Source organism: Penaeus japonicus, unplaced genomic scaffold (assembly GCF_977035675.1).
Source record: "Penaeus japonicus unplaced genomic scaffold, GWHDUDI00000001_assembly GWHDUDI00000025, whole genome shotgun sequence".
NCBI lineage: Eukaryota > Metazoa > Arthropoda > Malacostraca > Decapoda > Penaeidae > Penaeus > Penaeus japonicus.
The window spans coordinates 3,031,095-3,043,594 of NW_028234427.1; the positions used below are offsets into that span (position 1 = coordinate 3,031,095).

The 12,500-nt window shown below is 36.4% G+C and overlaps 2 protein-coding genes across 2 annotated transcripts in view; one reads left to right on the plus strand and one right to left on the minus strand.

The window, feature by feature from the left end:
* Coq8 (ubiquinone biosynthesis protein COQ8, mitochondrial) overlaps window positions 1–7,590 on the plus strand; it is a 31,197-nt gene extending 23,607 nt beyond the window's left edge. The window contains exons 2-11 of the mRNA XM_086551270.1: window positions 763–967; window positions 2,317–2,416; window positions 2,562–3,790; window positions 3,968–4,193; window positions 4,438–4,562; window positions 4,986–5,208; window positions 5,329–5,489; window positions 5,891–6,073; window positions 6,255–6,407; window positions 6,543–7,590. Coding sequence (XP_086407396.1) covers window positions 767–967; window positions 2,317–2,416; window positions 2,562–3,790; window positions 3,968–4,193; window positions 4,438–4,562; window positions 4,986–5,208; window positions 5,329–5,489; window positions 5,891–6,073; window positions 6,255–6,407; window positions 6,543–6,848 — 2,907 coding nt within the window. The 5' untranslated portion in view covers window positions 763–766 and the 3' untranslated portion in view covers window positions 6,849–7,590. The remainder of the gene's footprint in view (window positions 1–762; window positions 968–2,316; window positions 2,417–2,561; window positions 3,791–3,967; window positions 4,194–4,437; window positions 4,563–4,985; window positions 5,209–5,328; window positions 5,490–5,890; window positions 6,074–6,254; window positions 6,408–6,542) is intronic.
* mRpL14 (mitochondrial ribosomal protein L14) overlaps window positions 7,524–12,500 on the minus strand; it is a 7,746-nt gene continuing 2,769 nt past the window's right edge. The window contains exons 2-3 of the mRNA XM_086551268.1: window positions 10,856–11,061; window positions 7,524–7,883 (exon numbers count right to left, since the gene is read on the minus strand). Coding sequence (XP_086407394.1) covers window positions 7,630–7,883; window positions 10,856–11,054 — 453 coding nt within the window. The 5' untranslated portion in view covers window positions 11,055–11,061 and the 3' untranslated portion in view covers window positions 7,524–7,629. The remainder of the gene's footprint in view (window positions 7,884–10,855; window positions 11,062–12,500) is intronic.

A 12,500-nucleotide genomic window follows, 5' to 3' on the forward strand; every position in this document is an offset into this window, starting at 1 on the left:
ATTATTATTGCATGGTTAGTGCCACAGCAGTGTGATTATGATAAGTATAATTTTATCATGATTATCATTATTGATATTATCAATAGTAGCAATGTTATTTTTTTGTTTTGAAATTACTGTGTTAACATCCATTATTTGATTGTAATAGCTAAATATGTCAGTATTTTCACCACTATTGATGTTATTACTAATGCTGTTTTCTGGTTGTTAAGAATAACAGCCGTGTTATTTTGTTATTGGTTATGACTGTGATAATGATAATAGAAATGCTATATTATTATCACTGTTTTACTGGTTTTTTTTTATTATTGTTGTTGAAATTATCATTACAGTTATGGATAAGAAATTCCTATTATTGTTCTTTCTTCTGTTGCTGGTTTTATCATCATTATCATCAATGTTATCTTAATCAATAACAATACCATTATGATTAGTTAAGTTACTAATTGTTTGAATAGATATCCCTTTAGTCAATACTGTTTTATTCTTAATGTTTTAAAATTGCGGATATTGATGATAATGATAAAAATCATGATAATGAGGATAATGATTATGAAGTAGAAATGATCAATATTGATTATTTTGTGATCATCACCACACCCATCCCTGTTCTTAATCTACATGTTATCAGTATCTGATATTACATAAGTATTGTTTTTTCTCACAGAATATATAGAGTGTGTGATTGGTAAAGCTGCTTGTTATCCGAAGGTGCCATGACTTTAGCCTTTAAGTGGACTGTTTTCTCTCTCATCTTCTCAGCACAATGGCCAGGCCACCGCGGGGGAGTGACCTCGTGTCAGTGTTGCGCGGGTTGTCCCGTGTCGGCTCAGCGGTGGTTGATGTGAGGTCACAAGAGGTCGCGAAGGCATGGGCTACCTCCTCCCTACGACCTCTGATAGCGCAGGGCTCAGCCAACCTTCAAGAAGCTATAACCAGGGCTGTCCAGCAGCCACAGGCTGTTCAGGTAATTACTGTACAGGATTTGGGGGATTTTGAGGAAATGGAGGAGTTGGGAGGGGGGAAGGGGGAGGGAAGAGGACGGGAGGGTAGTAGGAATGGAAGAAAGAGGGGGTGCAGATGTAGAGGAGTAGGTGAAGGTGAAGGAGAAGCAGCAGCAGCAAGAATAGGGGGATGGAAGGAGAGGAGATAGATAGGTAGATAGATAGATAGATAGATAGATAGATAGATAGATAGATAGATAGATAAATAGGGGGAGCATGGGAGAGGTTGAAGGTAATAGAATTGGAAGGAATAGTGAAAACAGGAACAGAGGGAAGAGGAAAAAAAGAGCTTTGAGAAATCAACTAAAACTAAAGGAAAAGAAGAATAAAACAGATGAAGATATAAATGAAGTAAAATCAGATAGCAATGATGTTATTATTAAATTTACAAAGAAAGTTAATATTTCCACTATAATTAGACACAACAGATCTATTTCCATGCAGTCATTCCATTAGCTCATTAAGCATCCTTTTATTACATGGGCTCACTTGGCAAGCTGCCTCTTGAAACAGCTGCCAAAAGTTTATGATGCTGTGTCACTGCTAAACCTCCCAGTTACTTACTGTGTCTTTAAACATACTCAGACACATGCAGTGGTTTGAAATATTCTCAGTGATTGTGACTAGAAATTGTGCCGTTTGATAGTGAAATCTTTTGGATACAGAATTTCCTGTTATTCGTGTGGGGTCTTTATAGTGATCCAGTTTTATATTAGTGAAGAGTTTTGTAACAAGCGCAATGGGTAACAGTTTTGTGACTGATTGGGTTGAGGGAGAAATGGAAGAGGAAGTGGTAAGTCTAAATCTGGAATTTCTCTTTTTCTTTTTCCTTTTTTGGGGGCAAGGGGGGGTGAGGGGGCTCCAACTGGCTTAGGGGCAAGGTCATACGTCAAACATAAAATGAACACTCACTGTGGTTTTATACTCACATTTATCATTTGTGGTACATTGTAGATAAAATACAGTATCATATTATTCTGGAATTACTATTCAAAATCATAGTTAAGTGTATATGTGAACAAAAAAACATGAAATACCATGTGACAGCTCTATCCTTTTCTTGTTCTTCTTTCCATCTATTTTTAAGTCAGAAATCATTCAGTTCAATTATATTTGTTGGTAATTTTTTATGGTTGTTTACATGTATATCAGAACAAATAGTCATTCAAAATACAATCATCATCAATTTTAATTAGTTGTTTATCATATTATATATTCATACACACATGTATATGTATATATATTTGTTTGCTATCTGGGATTTCAGAAATTAATATATTTGTTTTTAATACCATTCGTCCTTTTTCTCCAGGCTGAAGCATCAAAGGGTGTGTCTGAGGCTCTTGCTCGCATTTCGATGGTGGGAGAAGGCATCAGAGCATACAGGACTGGCGCAGTCCCAGCTGCAGCAGGTAGGATGGTGACTGTGAATGTATTATAGAGGTCAAATATTGTATAAAAAAAATTGTTGTAATATATATAGAAATAAGCCACACTTTCTAAATTTTAAATGCAGAAGCAGCATCAGTGATCATTGAAATTTGTCAATACTTGCAGACCTGTCAAGTCAGGTGGAAACAGCAATTGACCCGATGTTTGATCCGGAAGTACAAGAGTTGAACATTGAGGAGATCATGATGCAGGAAGCTTGGACAGGTCACATTGAGCATGAAATTCCAGAACAAACAGCAGTAGACCAGCAGTTGAAAGAGGCAATTGTGGGTGCAAGGGACATCACAGATACTGTCTTAGAAAATGCGGAAGAGGCCAAAAGTAGCATTCAGAGAAGGATGGAAGGATTTGAGCCCTTACTCGACGTATCTAAAGTGGAGGAAAAAGAGATTACAGAGGAGCAACTTCAAGCTCTACAAGAAAAGTTGGATGAGCTGAAAGGAGCTTCCTTTGGACAGAATATGAAAATATTGAGTGAAATACAAGAACATTCCAGACCCATGGAAGAAGTATTACAGGAAGTTGTGGCTGAGCAGACAGTGACACAGGAAGCTATAACTGAACAGACAGCTGTCAAGGAAGAAGTAAAACAGGAAGTTATACCTGAGAAGACAACTGTCAAGGAAGAAATAATACAGGAAGTTATCCATGAACAGCCACTTGTTAAGGAAGAAATAAAGCAAGAAGTCATTCCTGAACAGACAACTGTCATAGAAGAAGCAATACAGAATGTTATGCCTGAACAGAAAGCTGTCCAGGGAGAAGTATTACGGGAAGTTACAAATGAGCAGACAGGTTACAAAGAAGAAGAAAAATCTAGCACTAATCCAGTCCATGAAGCAGTAGCAAAGCATTCTGCCCCAGAGACTTCTCAAGGCCCAGCAGAGGAGATAGCTTCAGTTAAAAAAGAAGCAGAGAAGGAATTGGATAGCACACTAGCCCAGGTAGCAAAGACGATTAATCTGGAAGAGGCCAATACCTCTGCTGTTCGTGATTTTGATGTTGAGCTTCAGGCAAAGCCAGCCATTACCAGAGAAGATGCAGAAAAGGTTGTAATCACAGAAACTCCAGAATCAAGTGGTACAAACGTTAACACATCTTCAGTGGAAAATTTCATAGTACCCAATGCTGTTGGGTCTGGACCTGCAGCTGCAGCAAGTATATCAGGAGCAGCTGTTGCTTCAGCTAGTATGGCTGCAGCATCCACAGTAGCAGCAGCTGTATCACCAGCCACCACTCAGTCCATTGAGGTGGAAGAGAAACGCAATACAGCAGCACCTAAACCAAAGCTTCTTGGAAAGAAACCTTTAGCAAAAGACAAACCCAAATCAACAGTACGTATACACAGGGTAACTTTGTATGTCAGGACAATATCTTTTATTTTTAACCCTCATCTGTTCAATATGTTTCAATATTCTGTAAAGATTGATGTTTTTACCATAAAAGACAAACACTACTTGTTCAGAAATGAATATTGATTAGCATTCTCTCAATGTGATATTATTTTCCAGTTGGCATCCAATGCTCAGGCACGGAAAGTTCCACATTCACGCATTGGACGGCTAATGACCTTCGGTGGCCTTGCCGCAGGCCTGGGGGCAGGGACATTAGCAGAGTTGACTCGCAGGTCCCTGGGCATGAACGAGGGGAAAGGCAGTGGGTCCCTTCTTGATGCTTCACCGTTTTTGACCGAAGCCAATGCCAAGAGAATCGTTGATACTCTCTGCAGAGTTAGAGGTATGGTGAGGAGATATATATGTACTGAATGATTACTGTTTTTTGAAACTGTCTTTTTGAGTAAGAGGGGTGAGATAAAATAAACAAATACAGATAACAGAGCAATTAAAAGTTTGAACTTTTGTTTAATGGTAAAAGGGAAGAATGATCTCAAAGATGAGAAAGTCTAGGGTTAATTTCACTTAATAGTAATAATGAATGTACTGATATTTCTGTATCTGACAAGTAACCACATCTCATGCAGGAGCTGCCCTGAAGCTTGGTCAGATGCTTAGTATCCAAGACAATGCCCTCATTAATCCTCAGCTGCAGAAAATTTTTGAGCGAGTGCGACAGTCAGCTGACTTCATGCCTGCCTGGCAGTTAGAGGCAAGTTAAATGCAGTTGTGGATCTGTATTAACCCTCTCTGGATGGGTGGTACACCACGGGTACCGCGCATTCAAGGCCCGTTTGCTGGGTGACGTCATACGGCGTCGTTTATTTAACTGATTTAGGCCTATGCATTCGAGAGCCCCGGCATTGTAATATGCAAGGCTGGAATGCCCCCATCATGAGTGGGTTAAAATATGTTGAATATAGATTATTGTGTAAAGGAAAGTTTGTAAACATATTTGTTTTTCTTTTTGAGCACCCATGTTTTTAAGATTTTAATTTTTTTCAAGTAGCCTATTTCTTGTGCCTAATCATGTTTAGTTGTGCTGTATTGGTTTGACACAAATTGACATAGACTGTCTTTATGTTACATCACTCATTTGTTTCCTGTATGACTGAATACCACTTTCTTTTTCCAGAAAGCCCTTGTGGACCAGTTTGGGCCAGACTGGCGATCTTTAGTCACAACTTTTGATGAACGTCCTTTTGCTGCTGCCTCCATTGGCCAGGTGCATTTGGCAACCCTTCCAGATGGTCGATCAGTTGCCATGAAAATTCAGTATCCAGGTGTAGCAGAAGGCATCGACAGTGATATCAACAACCTCATAGGAACACTAAAGATTGCTAACATTCTTCCAGAAGGTGAATATTATTTCTCTGTTATTATTTCAAAGAAATAGGACATTGATATGATATTTATCTTACATTTGGTTGATTTGGTTAAAGTGGATAACTGTAATTACTTACATTTTCCCTCTTCAGGTCTGTATGTCGACTCTGTCATTGAAGTAGCGAAGAAGGAATTGAACTGGGAATGCGACTATATACGAGAAGCTGAGTGCACCACAAGGTTTAGGAATCTTGTTAAGCCTTACCCAGAGTATTATGTTCCTGAAGTCATTAGCCAACTGTGCACAAAACAAGTAGGTCCTTTTTTCTTATTCATAATTCATAGCTGAAATACCATCACTAGTTTGCAGAAACATGTATGATGAAGTAATTTCTGACCATTATGATTTTTATATATATGAGATTATGTGCTGCCCTTCACCCAATATAAACTTCTGTTCTTTATTTTTTTAAGAATAATGGAGACCTTTTTAAGTGTCATCAACTGCAGCAGGTCCACTTTTACCAAAACTAAGAACTTATTACATTGATTAGATTCTTTTTTTAACACAAAAGTTTGATTTACAACACAATGTTTTCCAATATTCTTCTGTTATTCCTTCATAAATAGTTGAAGTGTTTGTATTCAAAATTAAATTTACCATTTATAGTCAAAAGTGATATCAATCTGGCATTTTTAACTTCTTCCCCACAGGTGTTTTCCTCAGAGTTAATTGATGGTGTACCTGTAGACAAGTGCATTGAAATGGACCAAGAAACTAGAAATTACATTTGTGAAAAGATTCTTCGTCTCTGCCTCTTAGAACTGTTCAAGTTTGGTTTCATGCAAACAGATCCCAACTGGTCCAACTTCTTCTATAATGCAGAAACTGAGCAGGTATACATTATGATTACTCAAAGATATTCTGACATATGACTTTGTTTACATTGTAATTATATTTTTATTGGTTTATGCTAGTGAGTTATTGGTTTCTTATATGATACTATGCCAATAACAAGTCATATTCAAGACATTTGGTCATGAATGGTAATAATGAATTCTTTCTTCCAATTACCAGCTTGCTCTGCTGGACTTTGGGGCATGCAGATCCTATGATAAGTCATTTGTTGATAAGTACATCCATATCATCCATGGTGCAGCAACATTTGACAGAGAAAAAATATACGAGTATTCCAAACAGCTTGGGTTCTTGACTGGCCATGAAGCTAAGGTAAGTAATGTCATAGATTCTTTGGTATTGTAGAATATTTTAGTTTTACAATCATATTGATCCACTCCGCTCCTTACTCTTTATATTATAAACTTACCTGATTACAAAACTTCATAACCTGGCATTGTCCCACAGGTCATGATAGACGCACACATAGACGCCGTGATGATCTTAGGTGAAGCTTTCCAAGAGGACAGGAAATTCCACTTTGGAGCGCAAGACACCACCTACAGAATACAACATCTCGTCCCTGTGATGCTCTCCCACCGCATGTGTGCTCCCCCGGAGGAATCCTACTCCCTGCACCGCAAAATGTCTGGGGTGTTTTTGTTGTGTGCCAGATTGAATGGTCAGGTGAACTGTAAGCCACTCTTTGATGAGGCATTTAGTGGTTATAAATATGGAGGTACTTGGGAGGATTTCCATGCAGGTAGATTGTAAATTGGGTACTGGTTAGTAGTTGTTCTTGTTTTGTTTTTGTTTTTATAGCATCAAACATTTTGTAGATATATATATTTTGATAATACCTGTGATTTTCTTTTTTCTAAATAGTGTTAATAAGACTTTTGTCATATGCTCATTTTAAACTAGTCTATTTTACTAATGATTTTGACTGATAATAAGGAAGATAATATTAATTACCAAACTTTTGTCCATTAATACGGGTTCAAATCCTGTGGTAATTACCAACAAAAGAGCCTTTAGCTTTCTTGTAAGTACTGCACATGGATGAATTATAAAATTTTGATTGTCTTGTGCAATGCAGTGGTAACATTCTCAGCTGGTAATCTTGGTGACCTGAGTTGGAATTCCACAATGGCAGTGGAAGGCAACTCTGGCCATTCCTTGCACACAGGATAATCTAGAAGCACAATACTTACACACAATTTGACAGAAGTCACAAAAGCCCTGCCCTCTAAATCCTCTCAGAATCCCTATTATGTGATTATGCTGTTTTATTCTTATAGAAATCAGGTTGTACTTTTAATGTTTATTTAAAGTCATTGTTTCCTGCCTTCCATGCAAAATTAACTGAAGTTCATGTACCATGATTGAGTGTTTTTTTGTATAATTATCATTAGGAATTATTAATAATGTATAATGAGACAATATGTTGTAAAGTAATTTTATGTAAATTATATATGTACATAGAGAATTTTTGTAATAAACAATACTATATGAACTGAATTTTACTCAATATACAAGAAGATATACACACAAATCATACAAAACGAGTAGCTATTGCGAGAATTTTTGTATAGTCGGCACCCTTCGGTCGAGACATATCAGTGAGCTTCTTGCGGAGCATTGTTGGAATCGGGACATGAATCCTGTTTCCTAGTGGAGTGCCATTGTCTTCAACTAGAACCAAGTTATTAGTGTCAAACTTGGGCATCAAAGGCTTCTGATTCTGGTGGCAACCAACAAGAATGCCTCGTTTTTTCTGTCCCTTGATGGCGACCAGTACTTTGTCTCCTGCAAAGGAACACAAAGATAATTAGTTATATAGTTTATATTAAATATTGGTATATAGGGATCAAATGGATAAATTGTGTTGATTTTTTAAGTATCAACAGATATGAAGAAAATTACAAACACTGCAACATGTGGATGTAGATGATATAAAATACAGCGGATGAAGCAACAGAATAAAGTTCCATCATTTTGAATTCACCAAGAATTCATCTGACTATGTAAAACATTTTTACATTCAATGAGGTGAGGAAACCTCAGTGGATTTGAGATGTCATGATTTGTAGTGTTCCATTAACCCCTTCGAGACGAGGACACGTATACTGCGTCCTCGCAGCGCTCATGAAAAACCCGAGGATGTGCATACTGCGTCATGGGTGAGTTCTGGTGAAACTGAGTTTTCTTTCTTCTGGATACTGTACGAGATCTTTCAGAATGGAGGTCGGATATGATACGACAGATTACTTAACTTTCATTATTATTACATAAGAGTGGGATTCGCTTATACCAGGGGAGGCACCGATGGGCCCTGCTAGCAATCATTTTATTATTTATTTATGGAACATTATGTAAAAATATAAAACTTATTATGATTAGTTTACCATACTATTTCAATCGTTTTCTTTGGTCATCTGAGTGAGGCCTCCCACCAAGGTCACTCTTTCCATCTTCCTCCCAACCCATGTAAATAACTTGTCACATGCACATGGGGGAAGAGGTTAACTATGCATATTTTGATATATAACACATGATGATTTTGTTGAGGTTTTGGCTTAAAAGTTGTCATATTCAATAGCGACATTTAAAATTTGGTGCGCACCAGAAGCTCAGATGTGGAGTGGAGGGCGTTTACTACTGCCCGTAGTGAAGGGGTTAACAAATATATAAAAGAATTGGCCACATTTTCCAGTAAAATTAAAATCATTAGTGATTAAATCTCATGCTAAATTAAATACTAGACACAAATAACCTCATAATTCAAAACTCAGAGCTCTCACTAGACTGAATCAAAGAATCCCACAATTACACAATGTTATGTCCTGGACACTGTATGTAAAAGCAAAGGGATTAGGCACACACGCACAGGCACATATGCTCACACACACACACAGACTCAGATTCTGTTTTACTATATGTATATTGAACCAAGTGGAATTTTACAGGGAGGGCAGAATGAGGGTAGAATAATCTGACATTACTAGAATCAGTGGCATGTTTCCAGGTGTTCTTAGAATGATACAAAACTTGAATGACTCAGCTAACTTGAGCCAAGAATTACCTCCTGATTAGAATTCATATATTTCTTGTTATTTGTAGCATGTGCTACCTTCTCTACTCACATCTATTTGAAAATATTGCAGTGCAAGAATACATTATTTGAAAAAAAATTGAAGATTAAAGACTAAAATATCCGGAGAATTCTTGTTGTAATTTCATGACTTGTGATCCACTTTATTGAATTTAAGAATTTAAATAACAACACTAAAACTTACACCAGTTACCTGGTCATATGCATGAAGGAATCACCCTTTGGAAGAAGTAAATCCATGTTACAGTACAGAATCTTAGAATGATAATTATGTTTTCTTTGGTCAATCAAACTTAGCAACAGCCTTAAAGAGTTACCATATTTCCCTTGATATCAAGCAATGTGGCATGATTAATAATAACAAAAATGTAAATTTTCAATCTATGTTTGCTCTCTTACTTGAACCAAGTGCAGGGTAAATGTGAAGCATGAAAAAAGTCACTCTCTCCAGTACCAGTTCTAAAATTCCTATAGAATAATTCTACAAAATATAGAGTTTATGGTTTCATATTCATGTACAAGGTATATCTATCCTATAGTAAAATTTCTGCTGTATTCCTTCATTCTTTTCTTTTCTTTACATTCCTTTTCTTCTCTTTGGTGTGGTTATTATGAGCTCATACATTAATAATAAAGGTACCTTTTGTTTACATTTACAATTTCTATATCTTGCAACAGCTGTTTGTAATTCTGCATCACTCTTTCACTTAACCCGTTAACAACGGATGACGTGTTTTTTCGTCATACATGACACAGGACCTCTTGCCTGACAATGGGTGTTATGGCGTTCGGGGATTTTGGATCACTATGTTATTTTATTGTACTATAAGTAATGAATGAGCGATGTTGACAATTGCAGTCATAATTATTATAACTGCCGTAAAACTAAGCAAAATGGTTTTCAACTCACTTACAAAACCTAGATGGCACCACTTTCTCCTAGCAAAAGCAGGAGAGAGAGCCTTGAATGGAACTCATCTACGGTCTCTAGCAAGCACTATCTCTATAGAGTGATGGCACAGCAAGTTCCCGACCTCTTGCTCTAAAGTACCACAGATGAAAGATGTGCAGGCAGAACGACAGGAGGAAGGTGACTCACACCATGCCCAATGCATACAATGTGCCCCTGTGCCAGTATGGATGCCTTTTATTGTGGCACTCACTGTCAAAAGCACAAATTTCCTTCCTTTTCCCTACTTCTTCATTTTGGATGGTTATAAGTTTCATGTTCGTTCGTGACAGCACACAAATGCAAAAAAATAAAGTTGCTTTTTGCCCTCCCCTAAAACAGCAATACTTTTATCACATCGAGTATAAAGAAAATAAATGAGTTGATATGGACCCTGAACTACAATTTTAGTCAACTGCAGAATTGATGGAGCTTGTGATATGACAAATATAAATTTCTAAAAACACTAAAACACACGAAAAAACAAAATACAAAAATGGCTCTAACTCTTCAATGAGGGACTAACAGGGAGTGGGAAAAATCAAAATATGTTGCAGAAGCTGCCTTGCTTAGAAATAAAACTCATCCTGGAGACAGTGTAGGCAAATCTATCCCCCGTCGGCAATGGGTTAATGTAGTAAAATTGATCTACATACAATAAAATGAAACACAATGCAATAGCTCCATACATCTATATCGTATTCTCCTGCCACATACCTGTACGTCCAATCCCCGTTTTGTTATACACGTGAATACACCTCGGTGGTCGACCTTCCATCATGGCGGCCTTTCCTAGCTTGCTGTTGTCGACGACTCGTAATCTCGTCATCTTCTGAATATGTTCTAAAGGTGCTGAGGTGTGGAGACCGGCCACCTGGGAGCACTGGCCCAGAAATTTTCTCAGAGGCACATTCATCCTGAATCTGTAATAAAGATTGGCTTATTAAGAAATACATCCGTGTAATTTTTTTCCCAAAAATCAGTGAATTCTAAGAGTCATCATATTCAGAGCTTCAGTGCCTAAAGGGCAGGGAAAAAAAACACTTGAAGCTCTTTATTCAAAAAATGGGAAAAATAAATAAATAAATAAATAAAAAAAAAAAATAAAAAAAAAGGAAAATCACTTTCAAATACATGAACCTGGCTCGCCTGTGTAATGTTTGTCTATTGGATAAGAAAATTATGGAACGCTCAAAAACCTGTAATAAACAAAGGCAAAAAATAATGGTAAAATGAGTTAATACCTTTCATAATTAAGCGCATATCGTTTCACTGAAAAAATATATCAAAATAAAATGGTATTACACATAATATAATACAAGAATGATCATAACAAAAAATAACCAGGAGAGTACACAAACGAAGAAAGAGAATTTCAACTTTCATACTTCTAAATCTTTCCAAAGGTTGAACTTGTTAAACTTAGGACACTTGACCTTTAATAGAAAAAATGGGAAAGGAGGAAAAAAACAACAAAAAAACATGAATAAACTGTCCTCCTTTTAATTTTCCCTTCTCAAGATGAAATATAAAAATCTAAAACAATTTGCTATTAATCATCTCATTTTAAGTAACAGGTATCGGTGCACACTGCTCTGAAACTCTATGAAATAAAATAGCAAACAGGATGAAAATCTGTACCAAAATAAGCTTCTACTATAAGCAGTTTGTGGAATTTCCCTTCCTTCAAATGTCTGAATTCCTATGAGCTCTTCCTATCTGTTTCCCAGAATTTTACATGAATATTTTCTTCTGTAAATGCTAGATTTTGTGGAATACATATTCTACTTAAATATGAAAGATCATAAGCATTTCAATGAGAAATTACTAATTAAATATTAAAAAAACATTGGCACAATATGAACTTTTACAGGAAATTAGCTCCACTTAAGGACATCAATATTTTCTTCCAACACTACAAACAAGGGCCAAAGGTCATGCTAAAAAATAATTTCTCAACATTTGACCATTGGGTCTTAAAGAAGACCTTATGATACAATTAGAAAGGACCTATTTTCTATAAAATAAGTAAGTATTTATACTGATGCACAGGACTAACTTCTAAATTGATTTTTGATAAAGTTATTCATTAGTGTCCAGAATACTAAAGCATACTGGCAGTCACTGTTATCAGGAATAAAGGAAGATGCCAATGGTACATAAATTGGATTATGTTACCTGAAAAGTATTATCATAATGATTATAATAATGATGACAAGTAACATTTACCAGTAACTGTTATTCGTCCAATAACAATCCTCATGGATTTATAAACCTTTGCTACTAAGATACCAACTGGTGATTTAAGAATCAAAGCTAAAAAAGTTATATACATAGATATATCGCAAAAACAAACATGCAA